Raw genomic sequence first — 26,738 nt, 5'->3', positions numbered from 1 at the left:
TATCTCGGGGGCCTCCGTCAAGCGGTTCAGGGAGGCACCGCATCACATTGTTTTCCAATGCAGTCAGGTCCACAAACAGCCCCCACTTACTTTGAGAATAGTGAAGCTGCAGCAGGTGCAAATAAGCTTCAGACAGTGTTACAAGCGCTGCTCCGAATCCTCAACTATGGCACCCAACATCCAGGACTTATTCCATTTGTGCAAGGCAGTGACATCGAAGCATCTCAGGGACCAAGCAACATACCATATCCAGAGTCCTTCCCACAACCTCTGCCTTCCTTCTTACCTAGTTATTGTTCTTTCACTCCCACTCCAGGCTTTTAGTCTGTGGATGGAAAACCATGAACCTACACTCACCTATGAAAATCTTACTATTGATGGTTTATTTTGAGCCCAAAATACAAAGGCTTGTTTGAATCGATGTTGCAGCAGGCTGCCATGTAAATAGTTTTTTTTTTTTTTTTTTTTGTAAGACGTTTATTAATTTCTTTCAGCCATACACAGCGTCTCACCCACAACCCTGAGGCTGGCCGCCACTTATCGTAAGTATATATATCCCATTATTAATGCAGTTTTAACGACCATCTTCATCCAGCCTTAAATCTTTGACACATTGGCTTATTACGTTCGTACAGTATTATCCTCGGTCGCAGTTCGTCTTACTTTTATGTTTTATAAACATAACTTGTCTCTATCAAAATTATGACTAAACCAGTCGTTATCGATATTCCGGAGGGTTACATGTTACAAGCATTTGTGACACAGGTCGTATGTACCACTATATTACTATTTAAACATTTCTCATCACATGCTATATAACGAGTCTTGTTTGGCATAAGTTGCGTCTCCTATCAACTCGCATGAAATACCTATTCTCTGTAATTTCTTACCCCCCCTGGGTGCATTCCATGACATGTATGATATACAGCAGTTCCTTTTACTACCCATTAGCATACATATTCCAAATGTATTTCCCTCTGTGTTCCCAAATACAGAAAGAGTCAGTATCAAAACAAAGTCCCTGTCCCACCCCCACTACGGGCTAGCTTCAGGTTCCGGCAGTTCCACCGGAGGCTCACATAAGTTACCCCGGTATTCGTTCCACTTAGTCCAAATTCTCGACCATTTCTTGGGACACCCTCTATGCACATATACTGCCCTTTCTGCTACCATAGCTGAGTCCATATCATTACACCATCTTGTACATGAGGGTTTCAGTCCAGAGCCCCATCTCCTAGCAATGTTACGTTTTGCAATGGCCAGACCCAGCGTCGCCCAGTTCTGCAATCCCCTGTTCATATTGGTAGGCGACCAAATATTCAATATACAACACTTAGGTTCGTTCTGTAATTCAACCCCCGTTGCTTCCGAAATTTCAAACAAAACCTCCTCCCAATATGATTGTATTTTGGGACAATCCCACAGTATATGGAAGAAAGTTCCCGGGGACCCACAACCTCTCAGGCAAGTAGGTTCTGGGGTACGCCCTAGCTTGTGCAGGAGAGTACGAGAATAGTATATTCTATGTAGTATTTTTAATTGTACAAGTTTCAGACGTGAAGGTATGGAGGTCTCTCTTGGCGATGCCAGTGCATGTAACCAGTCCTCATCCGCTATATCTCCCAGATCCACCTCCCATCGACTGCGTAAAACTACCGTGGGGTCAGGGAGATTGTTGATGAGTTTCTGATATGTGAGGGAGATCGCTTTCTTATCCAAATGGTCAGTGAGGAGTCTGTCCTCCAGGGGGGAGTATTCGGCAAGAGTCGTACCTGTTGGGATGGCCCCTTGCAAGGCATGTTTGATTTGCGCATAGCGATAACGTTCATTTTCTCCCATGCCATACTTCTCCTGTAGGGCTGGGAATGAAATAATCTCCCCCCTTATCCACAGGTCACCAATTGTAGAGATGCCAATTAGGTCCCATTGCCTGAAACCTTTTGAATTTGCCAGTGTGCCTAGTTTGCGTGTATCCCATAGCGGTGTGGCTCGAGTAAGGACTCCCTCCCGCCCCAGAGCCCTCTGTGCAGTGTGCCAGATCTTAATTGTATGAGCCATAGGGCCTGTGAGAGTGTGTCGACGTTTGTCAGAGTAGAGCGCCTTCATAAGTTTGTCTGGGGGGAGGACTGTTCTGTCAAGGGTGTAGGCTGGATCCTGTTGTGGGGCATGTATCCATTGATTTACCACCATAAGTTGTGCGGCCCAGTAGTATAGTTTGACATTTGGCAAGGCGATCCCCCCATCGTACCAGCTACGGGTCAATTTAGAATGTGCTATACGGGCTGGTTTACCGTCCCATAAGAGTGCCACGATCTCCGCATCAATCGACTTTAGGTATGTGAGAGGGACCGGAAATGGGGTATTTTGCAATGCGTAAAGGAATCTAGGAAGTGAGAGCATTTTAAAGAGCGCCGCTCTGCCCAGTAGAGTCAAAGGGAGGGAGCGCCAGTGCTTTACGTCCGATTTCAGCCTCTGTAGAGGTTTTAGGAGGTTTTCTTCCATAAAGATCGTGTCCTGTGGGGTGACGTATATTCCTAGATATCTAAACCCTCCGGTCACAGTTTGTAGGGTGCAATCGTGGGGTAGCGTGGGCGCTGAACCGCTTAAGACATATAAGAGCGATTTAGTCCAGTTAATTGTATACCCCGATACTTCTCCATAGGTCTTCAGTATGGCCATCAGCGCTGTTATGGATGGGGCAGGGGACATTAAATACAGCAGCACGTCGTCAGCGTAAAGTGAGATGCGGTCCTCCCAACCTGCTCCCCACGAGATTCCTCGGATCCGTGGATCCATACGGATTTTCACTGCCAGTGGCTCAAGTATAAGGGCGAATAGCAGTGGGGACAGGGGGAACCCCTGCCGGGTGCCTCGACCTAATGTGATTGTACGTGACGTGTGTCCATTCGCGATGATCTGTGCCAGGGGTGCTGTATAGAGGAGTCTAACCCAACCACAGAACTTAGGGCCAAAGCCCATTTTCCTGAGTACCGCGAAAAGGAACGGCCACTCCACCAGATCGAATGCCATTGTCGCGTCTAATGAGAGAATGGCGGCGTCTTCCCGCAGTGAGGGAATGCGGTGTAGTATTCTGTTAAGTCGCCTCAAATTAAGGGAGGTGTTTCGTCCAGGCATAAAGCCCGATTGGTCCGGGTGTACCAGTGTTGTGAGGTGGGGCTGTAAACGCAGAGCCAGGAGTTTCGCTAACACTTTAGCGTCTGCATTCATTAATGAGATCGGCCGGTATGAGGACGTCTGGTCAGGCGGTTTACCTGGCTTATGTATAGTGACAATAGTGGCTAACCGTTGATCCGGTGAAAGAGAGCCCCGTTCCAAGCAGTCATTATACATGGGAAGCATATGTTGGGTAATTTGTGGAAGCATTGTCTTATATAGTTCGACTGGTAGGCCGTTGGGTCCCATTGCCTTGCCAGTGTTTAGGGTTGCTAGAGCCTTTCCCAATTCCTCCCCCGTTAAGTCGTCCTCTAGTGTCTGTGCATCCTCCTGCGAGATTGTGGTGAGAGGTATGTTATGTAGGAATTGTGTGCACTCATCTTCCGTCACTCCATCACGTGCTGTATACACAGATTCATAGTAAGAAGCCAGTTCCTCTACTATTTTAGGGGGAGAGGTTGTGTGTGTACCATCTGAGAGTTGTAGTGTGGCTATCCATCTACTCGCCCTGTCCTTTCTTTCAATCCATGCAAGCATTTTCCCAGTCTTATCTCCTAACTCATAGACCCTGTGCAACGTATCAGTTAACCTTGTCTTTGTCATGCCTTCTGCGTATGCCCTGAATTCTTGAGTCGTCAACGTAAGTGTATGTGCTGTGTCCACCGTAGGGTCAGAGGCGTGTGCCAACTCCGCGGTCTGGACCGCTGTTTCGAGCGACTCTATGGTTGCCCTTTGTGCTTTTTTATGCCTAGTTATAGTGGAGATGGCTTGTCCCCTGATCACTGTTTTGTATGCCTCCCAAAGGATCGATGGTGAGTCGACCGAGTCCAAATTTTCCTCGAAGTAATGCGTGGTAGCGGTTTTTATCGCTTTAGCAATGGCATGATTCTTTAAGTATCCAGGATAGACCGGATAAATCCTTTGCCGTCTGGTGGGGTGTACTGTGTAGGTGAGTTGCACTGGGGAGTGGTCTGATATTCCCCGTGGTAGGTGTTCTAAGGATGTAATCTTTTCTGGGGGAACGGCTAGTGTCAGTAAGTAGTCTATCCGGGAGAGACTATGATGGACTCCCGAATGAAATGTGTATTGGCGATCCTGTGGATGTTTCAGTCTCCACACATCCACCAGCCCCATTGCATCTATGAATTCTTTGAAAAGGTGGCTGGGCCTGGTAGCTTCTCGAGGAGGCTGTCGATCCATGGCTGCGTCTAATACTGCATTGAAGTCGCCTCCAATAATTAATTCCCCTTCCGGGAATTCAAGCAGTAATTTACCCAGATCTTGGAAGGCCCCTTGATGCAACGCCGGGGGGATGTATACCGTTAGTATATTATAGGGCCGGCCCTCCCATTGGCAACTGATCGCCGCAAATCGCCCCTGGTCGTCAGTCCATGTATGTTTAATAAGTAGGGGTGCATTTTTGGATACTAGGATACCTACCCCACTGGATCCTGAGGAGAATTCCGCGTGTATGACCATTTTAAACCCCCAACGGTTAAGGGCCTTACAGGCTGTTCCCACCAGATGTGTCTCTTGAAGCAATACTATTGTCGGTGCCTTTCTTTTAAGAAATTGGAGGACCAAACCCCGTTTAATTTTATGGCCCAGCCCATTCACATTCCATGAGATGATAGTAAGTGGGGGAGAAACCAGTGATTGCGAGTGGGGGTGAGGCGTTAAAAGCTCTTGGTCAGCCATGTCTCCCAGCGCTCCGGTGTGTTAGAGTCTCTGAATATGGTATTCGGACCGGGGTCCGACATCATCGATTGTATGAAGCCTCGTCCATGTCGATGTAGAGTGCCTGACCTTGTGTATAGGTACCACAGAAGGTGTCTTGTGCTCGTGTGTATAGCTAACCCATTTAGGAACCTGAGACTAATACAACAGCTGAACCTAACTAATGAACAGCCATGGCTTACTGAGTGCCGGTGTGTTAGCGTCTCCGAATATGAAATTCGGACCAGGGTCCGACACCAGCGACTGTATGGAGTACCTCCCAGGGCGTTTACAAAACCGTCCCCAGATTGAGTGGTGGAGTGTTCTACAGAAGATGATAGGTTTACTAGGAAGCCTCGTCTGTGTCGGTGTAAAATACCTAGCATTTTGTATGGGTATGCGAGACAGTGTCCTGTGCTCGTGTGTACATTTAACCCAAGTAAGAACATGAGACTAAAATAATAACAATAGAACTTGGCAAACGAACCCCCCTTCCCTCCCCCCCTCCCTGCCTCCCTGCTATACGGACATAGAACCGCCCGCTTCCCCAACTTAGCAGAGTGCCTGCTCCCATTCCCTCCCAATGTACTTGCTTGCGGGGTAAGTGGTTCCGTGGTACTAGCGACCCCATCGGTCACAGTCTGCTCTCCCCTTTCCGATTCCAGCGGCAGCATTTCTATATTTCGTGGCTACCTGTGGATCTTGCTATGCCATCTAGGAACTCATGATTCAGGTCATTGTTCGTCGGTATCCAGTCCCGCTTCTAGCTCCTTGTCCTGATTTTCCCCGGCCGATGCTGGTGAAGCTTCAGTACTCTCGATTCGTTGGTTTCTCTGGCCTCTGCCCGCGCGTCTAGTCGCCTCCACCCGTCGCCAGCCATCCAGCCATTCCCACGCCGCCTCCGGAGTGTCAAAAAACCAAGCTTTATGATTATCCACGACCCTCAGTTTTTCCGGGAACAGCATCGAATAGGGAAGTTCCTTTGCTCGCAAGGCCTTTTTCACATCCATGAAAGTCTTGCGCCGTCGGGCCACCTCGGCTGTATAGTCGGGAAAGAAGGCTACCGTAGAGTTTTGTATTTTGATGGGCGGGGCATTCCGAGCTGTCTGAAGTATGACATCCCTGTCCCGGAAATTAAATAGTCTGGCCAGTACTGGTCTTGGTGATGCACCCGGTTTCGGTACTCCACCTGGGACCCTATGTGCTCTCTCCACGGAGAAGAAATGTGACAGACCTTTTGGTTGCAGTTTGATTTTGATAAGGTCTTCTATGTAAAGGTCCATCGCCCGCTTGCCTTCCGATTCTGGTATTCCTAGGATTCGGACGTTGTTACGTCTAGCCCGTCCCTCCTGGTCATCCAGCTTGTCCTGCAGTTTCTTAGTGACCGCTTCCATCCGTTCCATGGCCAACTGCAGTTCGGAGGTGTCCACAACCAGGGATTTCGTGACCACTTCTACCTGTGCCACTCTCTCAGTCATCTTGTGAAGGTCCGCCCTCAATAGGCACACATCCAAGGAGATGCTCCCCACTGTAGTCTGGACATTGGAGAGTGTTCTCATTAGGTCCTCAAGTGTCACCTTTTTGCCTCCGTCGCCCTCGGGGCCTTTGCCCGTGGATGTGCGCCCTTCCGAATTTTGCGATGAGGTCTTTTCGAACGCATATTTGTCAAGCCTTGACTGAGCTGCGTTGTTCCGAGCTCCCTTCCCCGCCATACTCACTCCCTTCAGGGGCGTCGTTAGATGTGTCAACTCCGGCTGCAGCCGCGATAGTCCTGGGCCCCTGAGACCTGGGTGTGTGCTTATGTTGATCCGTCGTGCAGGGAAGGTCCGTTCAAGCACCAGGGGTAGGCTCTTGGTATGCCACAGGGTGGGGGACCCTCCTATCCCGAGGCCAGCTAAATTAGTGTCCGGATATGCCAAAGATGTTCAAGGGTGTTGTGGGGCTCTGGTCAGGTGCGCCCCCCCAGTGCAGAGCGTTTCGTGGCTCTCTGGCCTCTGTGCCACATCAGTCTCAATGCCACCCTGATTGGTTTATGTCTGAGGGAGACGAGGGTGCCCACAGTGATTCTGTAACTTTAGTGCGTTGTCCACACTGTGGGGGAACACCCAAGTATCTTTGGTCCCCCTCCAAGCTTTATTATAACAGCGGCGGGGGAGGGTGACTGTTCTATAGGGCTCGAAGTGTTGAAGGCCCTTGTTTGGGTTTTTTTTTTTTTCTTTTCCTTTTTTCCCTTTGTTTGCCCCAAATTGACGACTCGCTAGCCTGCTGCCAAAGCTTCAATGCGGTCCCCGGATGTATATTGAGCAGGTGAGCTCGGTTCTGCAGGAGTGATGACAGGCCGCCACCGGGTATTTATCGAGCCCGAAATTTTGTAAGTCCCGGGTCCGCCTCGGCACTGTGATGGACGGCGCCCCCCGCCCGCCGGTAGCACAGGGGACGGGAGGAATGGTGAGGGGCGGATCGGGTGTTGGCGCTACGCCTTAGCGGTAGTCTCACCCGTCTCCGATGTTGTCCGTGACGCTCCTGCCTCCGGGGCTCCACCACCGGCCCCACCGATCTCAGACAAGCCAAGGGAGGGGGAGAGCCGCCGACCCACAACAGGAGTGCGCCGTGACAGGTGCTCTAGTCCCTCCGGTGCAGGATCTGTCCCCCGGGCGAGGTTCCAGGTCGCGATGTGGTGACTTCCGGCCAGTGCTCCCGGCAGACGATTACTTCTGGTCAGATAGGTCCTGAGGCCAGTCCGGTGCAACCACGATGTCAGTAGGCCGCAGTCGGGTACTTCACCTAGAAGCTGTTACCGGTGTCGGATCCACACCGGGGTTTCGGCGGAGGGTGTCGCTTGGTCTCCTTTCGCGGAGCCTATCTCCTTGGGAGCATATATGACGGATTAGTGGGAGGATATGCTGATGGAGTCGCTTTGACCACGGAGCTCCTCTGCTAGGCAGCCATTTCGGTCGGCTGCTAGCCACGCCCCCCGTAAATAGTTATTTAATAAAACTTTTTACCCTGTTACTTTGCTGGTGTGTTGTATATATTTACAATATTTGCATAGTGTTTGTCGTTATTTTGGGTGGCGTGGGCGGCGGAGCCGAGCTATCTTGCAGCCATCAGGGTGTCGAGCTCAGTTCCTCTCACTAGTTTCGTATTTGTCATGAGGGGTTGTTCATAATGTTTCTATTTTAGCGAGGTCAAAAAGAGATCCCATTAGTGGCCTAATGATTTTGCTTCATTCCTTTTGTTTTTTAATGATTTTTCACTATCTGCAAAGACTAAACTGAGTATTGCGACTCTGTGCTTGTTTGTAAATAGAGAATGAACCAAAGAGAACCAATTCCAAAACAACAAATGCTAGGATAACAATCAATCAAATGGAGAGGGAAGCAGGCACGACGGATTACAACGGGGGCAAAGGCCTGTGTTACCTACCCTTCACTATCTGCAAAGAGAGAATATTCCTAAAAGAAAAGAGGAGGGGGGGGGGGAGCAGCGTTCAAAGCACATCAGCATGCATAAATACGAAAATGTTTTTACCTACCACGTACTTGACATTTTACAGCTTTTGATATTTGCTATTAAAAAACCATTGAAATTCACTGAAAAAACCATAGGTTATAGACCATATATAGTTAGGAATTAGCATAAACAAAACCTTGAAGATTCACTGAAAAAACCATAGGTTATAGACCATATATAGTTAGGGATTAGCATTTACAAAACCTTAATTTACTCGCACAAAACCATTGAAATTCGCATATATAGTTAGTTGCACTAACTATATATCGCGCACCCGCAATCCACTGCTGATGATGTCACATATTACATCATTCATGACATGGTCAGTGACATCACTGATGACATCACTGATGACATCTCAAATGACATCACTGATGACATCACTGATGACATCGCAAATGATATCACTGATGACATCACTGATGACATCTCATTTGACATTACTGATCACATCACTGATGATATCATTTATGTGATAATACAATGAACATCTTCAGACTCTAATATAACCTTAGATACATTCAGTATAAACAGACACTCACAGACTGTCACTTATCCATGGAGTTACTCACACACCTAGTCAGTCATGCAAAGAATCAATCACACCTCCATTTTCTCAACTATACAGTTATACACACCTTACTTATTCAAACATATACTAACACATATTTACTCTCTTATACAATCCCTGATACATATTCACAATGATCCTTACAGCCACTCACACATTCACTGGCTCTTATGCACAGTTATTTATATATGTCAACTCTCACATGTACTGTGTTTTACAAATCCATTCACTCACCAATACACTCATGCAGACAGTCAACCGCCCATACAGTTTCCACATGCACTTTTGAACCCATACATATAGTGAGTCAACTACTCACACATCTATGCACAGAGTCACACACCTCCCAGCCACCCACACACACACTCAGTCTCCCATACAAATACTTGGGCAACCAATCAATAACCCATATAGTTACTCATATAGCTACTGATCAACACATGCAGCAGTTTACAGAAGAACAGACATAATGATGCACAAATTAAGACAGTTTAGTCACTAACCCATGCACTCAGTGAGACACATTAAATCACTCACTCATACAGTCAGTCATGCACCTACTAAATCCTTCATCCAGACACTTATACATCCACTCATTCTTCAATATGTAAGACATATTTTAACTTTACAGAAACATACAGTCACTGGATGTTGTGATCAGTGATGTCATCAGTGATGTCATTTGAGATGTCATCAGTGATGTCATCAGTGATGTCACTGACCATGTCATGAATGATGTAATATGTGACATCATCAGCAGTGGATTGCGGGTGCGCGATATATAGTTAGTGCAACTAACTATATATGCGAATTTCAATGGTTTTGTGCGAGTAAATTAAGGTTTTGTAAATGCTAATTCCTAACTATATATGGTCTATAACCTATGGTTTTTTCAGTGAATTTTCAAGTTTTTGTATATGCTAATTCCTAACTATATATGGTCTATAACCTATGGTTTTTTCAGTGAATATATATATATATATATATATTTTTTTGCAAGAACATTGCACAATGTTTTAGAATAAAAACAATAAATAAACTACAGCCTATTGTACATTTGAATCACTGGAAGTTCAATAATAATATAAATGAACCCCCTAAGTATGAGGAATGCTAAATTTTAAATGCGATTTTTTTTTAGCAAATTCTAAACCTGTAAGTGCGAGTATTGGATATATACAAATATTTTACTATTGTGCAAATCTTTCAAAGGCACAACGCATTTCTCCCAAAAAAAGGAATGTGATACCAGATCTTTTTGAGGCATACTCCAGTCGGTGATGATGAATATATAGGATGGGCATGCGGTTGTAAAGGGAGCAAGCTTAGATTGCAGTACCTTAAAAAAAACACACATTTAGGAACCACTGACATCAGGCAACATAATTAGTCCACCAAAACCACACCTTCCAGCCCAGCCCTCTCAAGATATCGCAACTAAAACCCAAATTCTTAATTTTCCAACCACCTGACAACAACTCTAACCTCCGCTGATTACATTTCTGGTTTGTAAACTAATCTCTAGGCTAGTGAAAAATCACTACATACCTGGAGTGCAGGGAACAGGACGTGGAGATTCTGCTGGACAAAATGTCCCTGGTTGGCACATCCCTGAGGCATAAGATGGAGAACTAGCCACAGCATTGGATCCTAAGAAATTAAAACAAACCAAAATAAGGAAAATGGATTCAGAAAAGAACCAAGCGTGTCCCTTCTGCGATCAAATGACCATCTCTGAATTCATCGGCTGTGCTCCAATCCAGACTTCTTTGGAACAAGGAACAAGGCATAGGAACCGAACAGTTTAACCAAGAAAAACATTATATTCAACATTGCCCTCAGACAAAAGGGGGTGAGGACTGGCAGAGAAAGAACATCTACCCATGCAAGTGTGAGAATTGAAGAGTGTGCCAAGACCATGCCTATCTTACAATATGCCCAGTATGGAGATCTGTGGTGGTGATGCTGTTGCCTCAATGTCTCTAGGAAAATGCTTGATGGATGTACAACTCCAATGCTATACTCACCAGTAGGAAATGTTGATAGAAGCAACAGCTAAGCCCATAATAATGTATAGATGAAGAGGTACAGTGTCTACTTATGCCGTGTACACGGTAAAATATTATGTGAAAGCCCAAAATGCATACATTCAACACAAGCATTTCATACTCAATGGAGGGTAAACATATTGCAGAAGGGAACCATTTTTGAAATAATAACAGTAGGTTGCCACATAGATATTTCATATCGCTTACAAGCACAAAAAGCTTTACAAGGATCATTGTTATAGCCAGCATATCATGTAAAGAGGAAGTGTTTATGTCTGGTTTCTAACAGCCATTGTAAGAGGCTGTGTGTCTTGTATCTTACCAGGATTCACTGGGATAGAAAACGGCTTCTGGGATGTTGAACCAGGGAGACAGTACCATCCAGGGGCGCACACACCTTCTGGCTCTGCCAGACCCGGTCTGGAGCAGAACTTCCCAGGTGGGCATGTTTGACAGACATGGCCATCTTTTGCCATGACAGTCTGGCTGAACGTGCCCTGTGGGCATGGGTACTGAGTGGCAAACGCTGTTCCCTGTGGGCAGTAGTGACCTAAGAGTGAGAGTGGAAAAAGATTAAGGCGATTGTGATTTAGGTTTACAAAGGAAAGAGAACTTCATATGGATATATATGCACTCACCCGATGGGCATTCAGTGTAGTTACTTGTCCCTTCTTCACAGTAGGCACCCTTAGGGCACACAAAGCACGTTTCCATTCCCAAGGAAGGGGCAAAAGTTCCTGCAAGGCAAGGTTGGGCGCTGCTGCTGCCTTTTGGGCAGAAATGCCCAGCTGGGCATGGGCCACCATGTGCCGAGATCTAGAAGAATAAGAATTAACATCTGTAGCTTCATACAGGACAACAGAATTTCGATGGGTGGCTCCATATGTTAGTTTCTTAACGTGATAAATTTGCAACAATTCATTTATCTGAGTGTTTGTAGCGCCAAACACTTGCTTCACTCTGCATATGTCAGACTACAGCTTTGACACACGCCTGTCTTGGCGGAGGAAGGCACCTCCCCTCCCCCTCGACATAATGCATTTTTCTGCCACAATTACATCATCAAGGAACTACTAAAACAAGTTATAGCGTGATATCTCATATCACCCAGATTGTAATTGATTCTTTCAGGAGGCCTAATTGTAGGGTGGAGTAAGAATGCAGCATTAAAAAAACAAATATTACTAAAAACATAAATTCCGTTGCTGTGGTTTGCAAGATATTTCAGTGTGTGTCGGGAGATGTCTGTACATGGTAGTTATTACCATACAGCATATGTTTGTGTCTTTTCAAGGTGTTGTTTGTGCTTCAGTTTTGCAGTAGACAGTGGTATTTCAGAGAAGACGACTACAACTGACAGCAATGTAAACAACTCCTATAGCTATGACGGCTGGTTGGGCTTGTGAGATCCTGTGACCACAAAAGACACAGAAAGAGAATGCAGAGAACAACAACAAAGAGGCGCAGCCTAAGGAAGGAACATGCGTGGCTGCCAAATTACAGGTTAATTTATAATTCCAATATATTGTAATGGGAAGAAATAGAAAATATGGCGTTGTGATGCAGATAATGATACAGTGATTGGTACTGGTAGATAGATTCTGCATTCCGTACAGTACACTGTGTTGTACTGGTAAAGTTGAGCTGTGTCACTTGGTACGGGCAGGGAAAAATGAACATGGATTATATAGCTGTGGGGGCTGGAACAAAATGCATCATCGTGAGGTAGTGGCTAGTACCTAGCGCTTGTAAATGTCATAAAGGGGCAGCATCTATACAATATGGAAACAAATATTACAGTTGCAGACAAAGGGCGTCTTGTAGTCTCCAGTACTAGCCCTAAAGTCTGAGTCTGGGAAAGACAAAAGAAAACACATTTGTAGCATTCCAGAACAGATTTCCTAATAAATAACAGTAAAGTAGGGATAATCTGAAATCCACCCCCACCTCCACAAAACCGTTCGCTCGAAATGCTACACTAGGAGTTTGAAGTAATCACCTGCATTGGCCTGGAAGAACTTGAACCACCAGAGCAGTAGAATCCAGGTTCACATAAACCGATAGGTGCAATCAACCCAGAGTTGTTACAGAAATGTCCTGAAACACACGAAACAGGAGGAAAATCAAACTGCCAAACACTGAGTTATAGAAAAATGGCAACGCCTAAAACCAAGATCTTCATCAACGTTGTACATGCTACCATAATACATTTCCTAGGGCCGGACTACATACATTTGGCACTGATGCATTGGCATTCCCACAAACAAGGTTTTAAAAATAAAATTTGCACTTCCTGAGAGGTGCAAAATGTGCTTTGTTTACTGGTCACGTAGCACACAAGTGCTTTTTGCCTTGCTTAGGTTGTTGTGTTGCACCGCATTGGAGCAAATTGAGATAATCTGGCCTTGGTTGCTGCTTTTCTGCAGGCCTAGCCTTACTTTCACCCTTTTATATCATGTCATCGCCTTTGGTAAAACCACACTACCTTCTAGGAACATTTGCCTTTTTGTGAAGGGTTTACCACTGTCCTTATAGCTTTTTTGTCTAATGAAAATGTTTGTCACTCCGCTTTTCGTTTTATGAAGTTTTCAATAATTCATTTATGCCTTATTTACAGCAGGCTTTTTAATTTTTAAGAAAGTGCTGAGAATTACTATTGTGTTGACTGTGAACTGTTTATCTGGTGCCTCTTTAGATTATCTCAATGTTCGCCAAGGTTGATTTTGGAGGACTGAATGGACTGTAGATTATCAGGATATTTAGATAGGTTCAATTTTCAGACAGCAAGTCAAAAATCATAATATTACATAATAAATGCTAATCCTGAAAATCCAGTATGAATCTGGCTCTTTTGGACCAATGCTCCGCACCTGCGGCAAATATTGCCACCATGGTTAAGAGACATGTCCAGCAGGGACCATCGTAACAAGTGGTTAAGGAAGTTTTAGTATCTAATGCCTCTCCAGCTCCCTCTCATCACCTATCACTTCCATCCTTTATGCACACACATACCCAATAATGAATAGCCTGAAGGTAATTAGAGGTGTTTGAAATGAAATTACTGGTTGAGGGGTGTGCAACCTAAGGATGGACGGAGGTTATGGAGTTCTGCCCCATGGAATTTAGCGAAGCGCCCCAAAAACTCTGCTCTACTTCGCGGAGGTCAGCTCACGGGCTGGGCTGCTGTGCATAATACTGCACAATGCCCTTTCAATTTAATAACCGCGGGGCATATTATCAAGGCGGGCGATAAGAGATTATCGCCGCTTTAGCATCCGTTTTCGGCCGCTAAGCGGTGATAATTCTATCGCCCTATTAGCAAGCTGTCGCTAACAGCAGTTAGCGACAGCTTGTAGGCGATAGCGAGCGGTTTGGGGTCCGCTTTGCATGTCAGCGATATTTATCGCTAATGACATGCAAAGTGGGCGTACCCAACCTGTTAGCGACTGAAAGCAGTCGCTAACATCGCTATCGCCTATTATCAACGCAGGCGTAGTGATGGAAATATTCGCGGTAAGCGCGAATATCTCCAAAACCTAACGCCTGCTCAGACCAGTTCTTAGCCTGTATATCCAATGGGAGGTGGATATTCAGGCTAAGTGCCTGTTAGCGATAATACCTGAACATCGCTGGATTTACTGCGATATTCACGCATTTCACCGCTATCGCCGGAAATGTTATCGCTTCAGAGATAAACGTTGCTAATAGCACGTTATCTCTGTGATAAAATCCGGCGATAAAAAAAATATTGCTAGGCCTATTTAGCGATAAATATTGCTAGTTGTTGATAATATGCCCCGCGTCCTCTTCTGTTAGCTTTTACTGTCAGTATAAACTATGAAGTAAAACTCGTGACGGTAGATGCTCTTTCGCTCTAACAGTAGCACCCCCCATAACAAACCAGGACGAAAAACAATTAGAAAAAACAGCTACCCGGCAAAAGCATTTTTTTGTTTGCTTTAGACTAAGAGAGAGATCTGCTTCCAGTCAGCGGCGCGATGAGTGACAAATAACCCCTGACGATTAGATTAACTTTGGTAACGCCAATATGAAATCCTGCGCAGATTACCACTGTCACCCGCAGTAATTAAATTTCCATTTATCCAAGTTTTCTTTTTACAAACCGAGCAAGAAGCCAAATAAGCAATAAACACAGAGGCAAGGAATTCTGAAATATTGGTCAAACACACATTTGGTTTACGTGATTTATGTGACGTTTATGGGTTTTGCTTACAATTTTGTATCTTAACCAGCAGGAACTGTACAATGCACAACCTAGTATTTGAGTGAGAGAGGTTGTCAGTGGCAGTGCATAGTGTGCACAAGAGACATTTTACAGAGCTGTAGATCTTTATCACAGCAGAGCAGCAACACTGCGCAATACTTTTAAAGGAACGAGATGTTTGTCCTTTGCACTCATCTCCTGGTCTACCCCAAACATCCTGAGTCCTGCGCTGTCCCCAGCCATGGTGCAGTTCCTATGCTACGCCTCCCTTCAGTCCAAGAGAATGCTGCACAGCCAGATGGGTCACGCTGAACTTACACCAAGCTCCCCCGAGAGGCCGAAGCATGAAAAAGGGTGCGAGGAGAGGCACATTCACAGCGTTTGACTAGTGTGACCAGAGAAAAAGAAGAGGAACGGGCTGCAGCCTGGCTGCCAGAGACACTACTCGCTACTTGCATAACTCAGGTATGAAAAGCCTAGTGTCACATCCATTATGAGTGTGCTCAGGCAGAGACTTTGTGATGTGCAAATGTGGTAGGTGACAGGTACTCTCCACATCAAGTCAAAGATGGCCCATCCCACCAACTCCTATTCCCCTTGGTCTCACTGTCTGGGAGCAATATACAAAGATCAACTGTCAGCTATACCTAGTCATGTGACCCAGGTTACAGGCTGAAGACAAGACTCCAAATGGTTAGGACAAGAAAATGCCAACTTTTTAAAGGTTCTACTAAACAAAGGGGATGGGCTCATAAAGTCAGTCAGGCTGAGCCACCAGCAGTGCCACAACTGACCAGTCTTTTCAAATTAATTTCCTTTGTGACCACTTTAATCAAAAAAGGCGGACACCATTTAATTTATGTTATTTTTTTAGTATTAAAAGTCATCATACAAAATGCTGTTGTTTTAAACAGAGGAAGCTCATGCAAAATTAGATCACAAATATTTTACCCATCCACCAACAAAAATCACAACACAACGGTGGATACAATTACAGTAATTGCAAATCAAATTAGAAACATATACAAGACAAAAAGCAATACAAACAATACAATATACAATGCCAGTTCTTATTTTCAAATGTCCAAGACAAGAGAATAAGCCTAAAAACATATTCCTTCATATATATGATACTTCAGAATAAATTCAGCTGCTCCATGATAAATGGACAATGTACCTCTAGAGAGACATGACTTCTGAAGCCAGGTTACAAATCTGTGAGAAAATATGTGAAGATTAGTGGTTCCATGGGAGACAGTGTCACTCCTTTGTGAAAAGGGGATATTTATAAACATAGTAGGTGCACAAATGAAGGTCAATGTGCTGACATGTATTCCTTCCATCGCACTCGTCGGCCCTCTGAGTAGTTTGACTAATGGCCGCATTGCTGTATAAGCCTGGTGAGCCTTATTTATTGTTGGCTAAGCAGCCCGTTTAGGAAAGAATATAGGATAATCAACTTTCTAAACACGACACGCTGAGCACATTGCGTTGCAAATTTTGTCACTTGAAAACGCTCTGAGCACTTCCACTGCCGTTGGTTTTGGGCCCAGCTATATTTAAATGATGGACCCCTGACTTCTTCAGGAGCTTCACGTACTTTGCAATTCGGAACGCTCAGAGTACTTCTGCTGCTGCTGTAATAGGATCTAGAAAACATGTGCATTCAGAGCCCCTGACTGCCACCACCCTTGGCAGTGCACATGCAACTTCCATGACTAGTGAGAATAATGGATTGACATCTCCATTACCTATATCCCATAAGGGTTTTGATGTGATCAGTTCTTACATCCTGATTTCAATTAGTCGAACGCACAGACTAGTGCTGTCTTTGATTCTTGATCCACATTTATGTTGGTTTTTGCCTTTTTGTAGATTGTTCTTCGTCGCCTATGAGGGGCCGTTGAAGAAGTTGATGCCCACGTTACATAGTATGGGCAGGCAGTCCCCACTGACTGTGGGTACATATGGATGGTTGGTTTTCAAGCAACTGTTTGTTTCTTTTGGTATTCCTGTTGGGTAGTTTTGGAGTCATTTTCTGCCACATGAGGTAATTGTGGTGTTGATTATGAGGCCTTTTTAACCCCCGCCTGGTTGTGATATTGATTTTTGACACTTTTTTTGTTTTATTGTAGAGTGGATATCAGTTCCATGTCCTAAGGAAAACCCCATAAAAGATGATGCAGTGGGGGTTTGGGCCCCAGTTCCTGCTCGCATTGCAGACTATGTATCTTGTATGTTTATCGCCCACCAGGACCTCTCCAGTCCTGGTCTGAACAACTGTCAAGTCTAGTGTCTTTAAGTTTAATGAATTCATCTAACTTTTCGGTTCTCTGAGATGTTAATCTTCATCTCGAGGACAAGCATGACTTGGCCAGTCGAAATCTGATAACCGACCTAGCCGCCATGAATATGATGCTATGTAATTCAGGTCCCACGCACATAGCAGGACATCTGCTTGATCCAATTTTTACTAATCTTCCTAATATGCTCTGTTCTCCTGCATTGCCAATACAATGGTCCGATCACTTCCTGACTAAATTCAACATCATATCGGATGTCACTCCAGAAGTTTTCCATTCAAGGTCCAGTATTCGCAAAAGAGACTGGAGGAAATTAAACATTGAGATTCTAAAACAGAATTATGATCTCTGCCTGCCTTCCTCTACGAATGTACAAGATGATATTGAATGTATATCGAGAAGCGTGGACAGCTGGCTTCTTAAAGCAGCAGATGCTTGCTTCCCCTTTCAATCAAAAAATATAATTCTCACAAAGCCCCAGCCCCTTGGTTCACTGAAACTCTTAAACTAGAAAAGTCCAAGTGTAAGCACTTAGAACGAGTACGGAGGAAAGATTACTTCTTGGAGTCCAAAGAAAATTATAAAATATAATTACAACTATATCATAAAGCATGTACAACTGCTCGAGCCAACTATGTAGCCTTGACTATTAAAGAGGCCACCAATAAACCTAAATCTCTGTTTTCATTGGAGAAAAAACTAGCTGGCTCCAAAACCACTGCTATTGCACTTCCTCTGAATGGTAAATAATGTGAGGACTAGCCCAATTTTTTACTAATGAAATTGACAACATTTATAAGGAAATAACTGCACATCAGGGTCACTGTCCCCATGTTCCCCAGACTCCTATACGAAACCCTTCGCCAAATTTTGATCCAGCCTGTACTACCCCAGTCCTTAATTGCTGGCCACCTCTTAGCCTTGAGAATTTGAGGGTCATTTTAGGAAATTTAAAGTCAGGATCACCGAATGATCCGCTTCCTGTGCCTATACTCAAACAACTCAGCACTCCTCAGCTCTCTGTGATTTGTAACACCCTAAACTTGTCATTACAAAATGCCACTATTCCATCGGTCTGGAAGCATGTAATGGTTTCACCATTATTGAAAAAACCAACGGCCGACCCTAATGTCCCTTCCAATTTTTGTCCCATCTCCTTATTACCAGCTTTTTCTAAAATTCTTGAAAAGAACATCCACTACCATCTTGCTCAGTTTATTGAAGATAATCATATTCTCCACGTCTCACAATCTGGTTTTCGTCCTGGCTTTTCCACAGAGACTACCTTGCTAGGGGTTACAGAAAACTTACGTAGGCTTTTGGATAAAGGTGAGACAGTGGCACTGATTTTATTAGATCTCAGTGCCGCTTTCGACACCATCTCACATCCCATACTTATTAAAACATTAGTTGATGTGGGCGTGGGCGGACCGGCTTTGGGTTGGCTGAGCTCATTTCTCGAGAAACGTACGTTCCAAATTTTCTCTAACTCTGCAACCTCTAAACTACACATGTCTCCTTATGGTGTACCCCAAGGCTCAGTCTTGAGCCCGCTTCTTTTTAATCTTTATGTTAGACAACTATCACACATAGCAGAACAAAAAGGCCTCACACTTTTCACCTACGCCGATGATTCCCAGATCACCTTCTCCCTCTCGAACACTGCTCAGGATTCGCCATCTCTTCTGCAGTCAGGGTTGAGGAGAATTGCTGACTGGATGAATCTTAATTTTTTAAAACTCAACGGAAAGAAAACTGAGGTGCTAATACTGGGCCGGAAACATGACTTATGGTCTGCCAAGCATTGGCCCGCTGAAATGGGCTCGCTCCCCCTTCCATCAGATCACGTGCGCAATTTAGGCTTTGTGATTGATAAAGCACGGACAATGCAAGATCAAGTCAACAAGGTCTCTGCCACCTGTTTCGTCATTCTACGCTGGCTAAAGAAAATTCTTCGAATGTTGCCAGAAGACTCTCAAAAATCCGTAGTCCACGCCCTCATAACTTCCCGCTTAGACTACGGAAACATTCTCTTCTTAGGGGCAAAGAAAGATGTAATAGGGCGACTGCAATTGGTACAAAATGCAGCAGCAAGATTGCTGTGCAAACTACCTAGATCTAGCCATAATTCAGGTCCTTTACGTAATCTCCACTGGCTTAAAATAGATAGCCGTATCAAATTTAAGACACTGAGCTACATGTTTAAAATTAAAACTGACCTGGCCCCCCATTACCTTAAGTCCCTTGTTCACACTCATGTACCCTCCCGGAATTTGAGATCTGCCCACAAGGCCTATTATGTAGTGCCTAGAATTAGACTAGCCAGAATGGGAGGTAGATCTTTTGCTCAGTTAGGACCAATTTTGTGGAACTCCCTGCCATTGCACATTCGAACTGAAACTAATTATGTGAAGCTCCGCAGAGCCACTAAAACATGGCTCTTTAACCAATAACTCTTCTGTAGTTGTAACGGAGATTTAATAGAACCTGCCTGTCCAGCGCCGGGAAACCCTTTTTGGGTAGCTGCCGCGCTTAACAAACTCAAATAATAAATAAATAAATGTATAAACGACCAAGGGCCAAGATCTGTGCGATGTGGCAAGAATCAGCTTTTGTGTATATTACTCGGGGTACAAGGCAAGGATGCCCATGTTCGCCCCTATTATTTGCTATTTATATTGAACCACTTTTGCGAATGTTGGAATCCACACACGGTTCACAATCAATGGTAGTGGGTGAATATCGAGTGCTAGTTTTAGCCTATGCTGATGACCTAGCGATTGTAACATCGGACCTTGAGCAAGCACTATGTGAGATTGAGCATTTGACTGAAGAGTTCGGCAAGGCCTCGGGATATAAGTTAAACATCTCTAAAACTCAGCTTGTCTGCATTGCGGGGCTCTGCCCTGGTGAGTCGCGAGTTACGCCAGAGGCTAGATATTTGGGGATCAAAATCAGGATGTCGCTTCCAGAGATAGAGTGAGAAGTTGGCCTGATATATGATGTTTCCAATTCTGGAACCACCTTGTATCAGTCCAAACAATCCCTTATGGTGTCTGGTTGTAAGTCAACCTTATAGACAAGCTATCTTAATGGTAGCATAGACTAAGCAGCCTTAAAGGCTAAACTCAGGAGGTCATGTTAAGCGAGCTGTTTTACCAATCATAATCCTGTAATATCAAATGAAAGGACACCACACAAGTATATATTATAAATATATATGTGTTTATTTCTAAAATAATCCCCAGTACTCTTTATGAGCAAAGGGGCACAAGCGTTAAATCAAAAGCACAGTATAACATATGAAAGTTGCACAATTTTGGATGAGGGCGGGTGGCCACTCAAACCATATATTAGGAAAGTGGCATAAGAGATACCAATCAAACAGTGGTTAGGCCTAGGGCCTAGGGAATCGCTGGGAGCAGTCGGGACAAGCAATGCTGAAGTCGGGAAAAGCCCGCGGGATTCGGATGCAGCGCTTAAAGCACACGCATGCACCAATGCAAAGTCAATAGTGCGTAAAAGTTACACAAATAGACTTTAAGTATACTTCCGCTGAACCTAGATGGACAAAACTTTAGACACAGACCTTAGAGGTGTGTACCAGTGTGGGAACACCGGCGTTGCTGAATTACCTCACCCACAGGAAGCGGGTGCATAGGGTCGAAGTGGCGTCGGGTTTCGTCAAGCAGGTTGTTGGTGCTTGAAGCTGAAGATGCTGCAGGCGATGTGAAGGAGAAGTGTCCGGTGTGATCCAAGGGTGGATCAGAGTAGAAAAGTACCTGAAAGCAGAGGGGACAGAGTCTGGGTCACTCAGCAGTGACCAGGGTGGAACCAGGACGGAACTAGGCAATGTCGGGCGCAATCAGGTGGTTGTCGAGGAGCTTCTCTCTGCTGCCACGTGGGCTCTGGGGCATCTGCGACGTCCAGAAGTGGGTCACGAGCTCTGCTACGCAGGCTCTCACCATCGGCGCTGTCGGCTTCAAGATCAGAGCAAACAACACTTGACAAGAGCAATCCACGCAGAACTGGAAGCTTCCTTCTCACTCGGACCAGGAGGGTCAGAGCGGGTGCTCCTTTTCAGAGGAGCTGGTGCAAGTCTAAAGCAACCAGAATCGCAAGTCGTATTTAGGTTTTTGCCGGCACAAGGGCCACAAGCCAGCTGGCAAGTGACCGGGCCAACGCGTCAAGCCAAAGAAAGCAGAAGGGCCCCACGCAGCACTCGTCGAGTGTAGAGGGGTGAGCTTTGGTGCAAAACTGGCTCAGGGTTGGGGCTTCTCAAACCCTGGTGTACAGCTTCGAGGGTCACTCGTGGGCTGCACGGTCAGCGTCTCGTGGTCTTTTCAAGATGGCGTGCCCCACGCTTCTGGTCGCCTCCACGGGTCTCAGCTCTGCAGGGACTGTGGATCGGCCTGTAAGAAGGCAGGCAAGCTTGATCTCATTGATCTCTGTTGCTCGTGTTCCAGCGGGAACTGCAACAAAGCAGATGTCGAGGTGCTGGATGGTGCCTGTTTGCACAGGGTGGTCCCTCCTTGACCACAAGGGAGATTCTTCAGTCTTCTACGTTGAGTAGGATGTCGAAGGGTCCAGAGTTTTGTTTCAAATGTTTCATCAGGATAATCTGAGTGTGTTGGCACTGCTCCCATTCTTATACCAATCTAGGGGGCTGGATTACCTGCTAGGTCCCCTTCTATGGGTGGGACCCAGGAAGGGGGTGGAAACACCCCTTTCCTTTGATCCAGGCCATGCTGGGACAGGGGCTGGTGTGCCCCAGAACCGGGTTGGCCGGATTATGCAAGGGGCAGCCTTGTGCTCCCCAGGCAGTGTCTGGTTTCTTTCAAACCTCCCTGCTACAATCCACTATCTCCTGTCTGGGGTGGTGTAACACCTCCCTGCGACAGGAAAGCCTTTGTCCAGGCCTCCTCTGCTGAGTTTCGGTCAGCAGCAGGAGGTCAGACTTGTGTCTGTGGCAGAAGCATCCATTTTGTGGATCTGAGGCTCTTTTAAAAATCAACCGCGTTTCAGTAAAGTAACATGTCTTCTCCCTCTAGAGGGGTGGAATGCTATCCCCGTCGACAGAACTGTCGAGATGATAGTATTCCAAATCGTATGACACCTTACATGACATGTTTTGATAAAGCCAAACCAAAGTTGCTATATAACCGCGAGGATTATAATGCACTTAATAGTATATGGTTTGGCATTATCCCGGAACAGCTTAGGGAGTTGTTCCCGACAGCTGCAGACAGGCTCAGCTCATGCCAGAGCTCCATCTCACATTAAACCACACAATCTGCCTCTAGAATGGATGAGGCCTTCCATAGGAGTGGCTCACAGGTTTATATGTGTCCAGATATAGGTTTAGATATAGGTATACTATATCTAAGCAAGGGGTGATTGCACCAACTTGCCCCAGCTGAGTGATCAGCCAGTTGTGTCAATTTAAGAACCAGCCAGGGGTGGCAAAATATATGCTGCAGACCCTGGTAGGCCTTGGATGCACCTATGCCCTGGGCACCTATAGTGCTCTGTACAGGGGCTGATAAGGTGACCCAAGCCAATTTAGTTATGCACCTAGGGTACATGGAATCCATTTTACAGAGAGAGCAGATAGTCTGGGGCCCTGATTAGCAGGGAACCAGGCCAACTAAGTAGAAAATCAGCTAAACACAAGGCAAAAAATCTGGGGTAACCATAGTCAGGTAGCCACCTTCCTACATAACCCCCCCCCCCCAAACAAAAGGAGATAAGGCTATCCTTGGCCAGGTAAGCCTATATTGCCTGAGTGGCCATATAAGGAAGTATCTGCACTAGCATGGGTACCCCCTGTCTCATGGTCCACTAAGCAATCCCTCCCCTTGGGGTATTAGAGGGTCTCCACCATAGGGAATCACTACCTTGGGTGTGTTTATGCAAGGAAAAAGGCTGGTTTTGATATGGAGTATTGAAGTGAGGCTCCACTAACTTAGGGCTCAGCTTCCTCCAATTATCTTCCACCATGTGTGCCTTTCTTTCTTCAACTGAGTTGCACTGTGCTCTCAGGGTCAACCTCTGGCTACCTAAAGCTGGAGGCTGGGTCCCTCTGTTTGGCTTGCTGGAGCAACAGTTCAGGTTTGGGCCCTTTGGGTCCCGGGTTTGGCTGTGCCAAACAGAATCCATCTGTGGGAGGTCCCTAACTATTTTTAAGGGGGCTCCCTCAGGATTTTTTAAAGTTTTCACCCCACTAGGGCTACTAGTTTTGGTGTCCCTAATCTGTTGATGGGGGTGCTTTATTTGACAGGGGGCCCTCTGGGTCTCACTGTCCTTCTTGTCCTCTGCAGCCCTGGGCTGACTAAGGCAAGGTAGAGAGGGGCAGGTTACATGCTCCAGACTGGGTCCCACCTGAGAAGGGTCCACTGCCATCAGAAGCTCTGCCAGGCCTAACAACCTCTGGGGCAGTTCCTTCATCAGGGGTAAGATCAGTTCCCTGAGGAGGCTGATCCTGTCCTAATGTCTGGTGAGGGGAAGATTTCTCTTCCTCCTCCATGCTCTCAGTTTGGGTGGAGTGATCCATCATGTCAGGCTTCACAACACACATATATGTTTGAGTTTGGGCTGTGGCCATCACAGCCCCACCAACCTTTTCAGGAGGAGACTCAGTTTGGGTTTCTGCTGTTATCATAACAGCTTTGCTATTCTGTTTAGGAAGAACTTCTGCTAAAGATGGGGCTGAGTCTTGCACAGCCCTACCAACCTTTTCAGGAAGGACATCTTGGGTTTGGGCTGTAGCCATTACAGCCCCACTAACCTTTCCATTGGCATTTACCATTCTAGAATGGGTTTCCTGTTCAACCTCAGCCCAGGCTGAGATTTCCAAATCATTTCCTAGTAGGCAGTCTACAGGCGAGTTTGGTGACACTGCCACTGTCTTTGGGCCAGTGACACCTCCCCAGCTGAGACTTACTACTGCCATGGGATGATTTGTTTGTATTCCATCAATGTTTGTTACCTGGTATGTGGCACCTGGTAAAAGTTGCTTAGAGGGGACTATACAGTCAGCCACCATGGTGATGCTAGCTCCTGTGACTCTAAAGGCTTCAACTTTCAAACCATTGATGATGGGTTCTTGTCTATATTTGCTCAAGGTATTTGGGCAATCAGAGAAGTTGGCAAACCCCATGCCAGTCTCATAAACAAGATCCTTTGGTGATGGGGACCTGGATAGGCCAGGGTCCACCTGGGCTCCAAAAGTAAACCCACCCAGATTCCTGGGGGTGCTCCCACTTCCTGGGGGATTACTGCTGACAGTAACAGGAGGTGTTGGAGCTGGCTTTGGAGGTATATTCTCTTTATTGCCATTCTTTGGACAACAGCTGTCTGATTTCCAATGGCCAGTCTGTTTACAGACATGACAGTATGGCTTTTTCTGGGTAGATGAAGTGTCTTGGGACCCACCCCCATCCTTGGAGTTTTGGGGCCCTGAGGAAGTCTTTTCTTTACTTTTATCCCCACCCTTATCTTGTGGCTTGGCAGACTCCTTCTTCTGGTTAGGGTCCTGATTCTTAGGCCTAATCCTGGTTCTGACCCATTTATCTGCCCTCTTTCCCAATTCTTGGGGAGAGGTCAAATCTGAGTCCACCAGGTGCTGGTGTAAGAGCTGGTTCTGACAATTACTGAGGATCTGCTCCCTCATAATCACATTATACAATCCTGTGAAGTCATGTACTTTGTTGCCATGTAGCCAACCCTCCAGAGCCTTAGTAGCACAATCTACACAATCAGTCCAGTCCTGTGTCTGTGTCTTCTGGGTGTCTCTGAACTTCAACCTGTACTGTTCAGTGGTTAAGCCAAACCCATCTATTAGAGCACTCTTCAGGACTTTGTAGTTTTTAGCATCCTCATGTCTGACAGTGAGGAGCTTATCTCTCCCTTTCTTTGAAAAGGAGTACCATAAGATTGCTGCCCACTGTTCCTCAGGAACCTTCTGTAACATCCAGGCTCTCTCAAGAGCAGTTATCCACTTGTGGATGTCATCCCCTTCTGTGTAGGGGGGCACAATCTTTGTCAGGTTTCTAGTATAATAGGACCTGTCTTTCTCTCTAGGAATATTGTTGCTGCCACCAGTGGCCACTAAGCCACACATTTTCTGTTCCCTTGCTAAAGCAAGTTTAGCTTGGGCCAGGGCTAACTCTTCCCTCTCTATCTGGAGTTCTACAGCTCTCATCCTGGCCTTATGCTCTCTTCTCTGGGAGGAAGTCATTCCCCTTTGAGATTCCCTGGAGGCACTAGAAATATGAGAGTCCCTTGAGGGACTCCTCAACCTTCTATTACCTGCAGGTACTATGGTGTAGGGTCTGGGGAGGTGCTGGCCCTCTTCATTCCCATGTAGGTCCAAGTTGGCTCGGCTAAGCCTCCCCACTGGTACCTGATTATCCCTCTGACCCTGATCATCAGGCTCATCTACTGAGCCATCTTCCGCCTCTTCTTCCTCTTCCTCATCTGGAGTTTTCTCATTCTCAGGGGTGTTCACTCCATCTCCTAGATCTAAGGGAGCTGCACTCGCCTTATCTAAGTCATCCTTTTCCAGGATGGCTATCAGGGAAGGAATGGTGGGGTTTCTACCCCTTTTTAGCCCCCTTGCAATGCACAAGGCACCCAAGTCTTTGTGGCTAAGTTTGTCATAGCTGGAAGTTGCCTTGGTAAGGTCAACTGTCACAGGGGCAGAGCCTGAAGCTCTTCCTGTGTCAGACATGACTGCTAGTGAGGTGCAAGTGGTGCACTTACCTACACTAAGTGTTTTCCTACTGTACCTTGCTAGTGAGTTGTAGTCAGGGTGTGCTAATCCCTTTAATCTACAACTACTAAATTCAGTAGAACTTAAATATGCTAAGCTTTTGATTTATATGTACCTAAGGTACTTTATGTGATCTTTCAATTTGATAAAAAGATTGCAATGGTAAAACAACAGCAAGCTCAAATCCCACCGCTGCCACCAATGTGAGAAGTTGGCCTGATATATGATGTTTCCAATTCTGGAACCACCTTGTATCAGTCCAAACAATCCCTTATGGTGTCTGGTTGTAAGTCAACCTTATAGACAAGCTATCTTAATGGTAGCATAGACTAAGCAGCCTTAAAGGCTAAACTCAAGAGGGCGAGCTGTTTTGCCAATCACAATCCTATAATATCAAATGAAAGTACACCACACA

The 26,738-nt window shown here is 45.7% G+C and overlaps 1 protein-coding gene across 1 annotated transcript in view; it reads right to left on the bottom strand.

Annotated features, from left to right (window-relative positions):
* Window positions 1-26,738, bottom strand: part of LOC147732424 (uncharacterized) — a 2,559,122-nt gene that overhangs the window by 1,368,996 nt on the left and 1,163,388 nt on the right. The window contains exons 51-54 of the mRNA XM_086954262.1: window positions 13,022-13,119; window positions 11,661-11,838; window positions 11,345-11,572; window positions 10,523-10,624 (exon numbers count right to left, since the gene is read on the bottom strand). Of these exons, the coding sequence (XP_086810388.1) occupies window positions 10,523-10,624; window positions 11,345-11,572; window positions 11,661-11,838; window positions 13,022-13,119 (606 nt within the window). The remainder of the gene's footprint in view (window positions 1-10,522; window positions 10,625-11,344; window positions 11,573-11,660; window positions 11,839-13,021; window positions 13,120-26,738) is intronic.

Source organism: Lissotriton vulgaris, chromosome 2_1 (genome assembly GCF_964263255.1).
Source record: "Lissotriton vulgaris chromosome 2_1, aLisVul1.2, whole genome shotgun sequence".
In the NCBI taxonomy this organism is placed as follows: Eukaryota; Metazoa; Chordata; class Amphibia; order Caudata; family Salamandridae; genus Lissotriton; species Lissotriton vulgaris.
The sequence above is the reverse complement of the archived record's forward strand: the minus strand, read 5'-3'. Positions and strand labels throughout refer to the sequence as shown.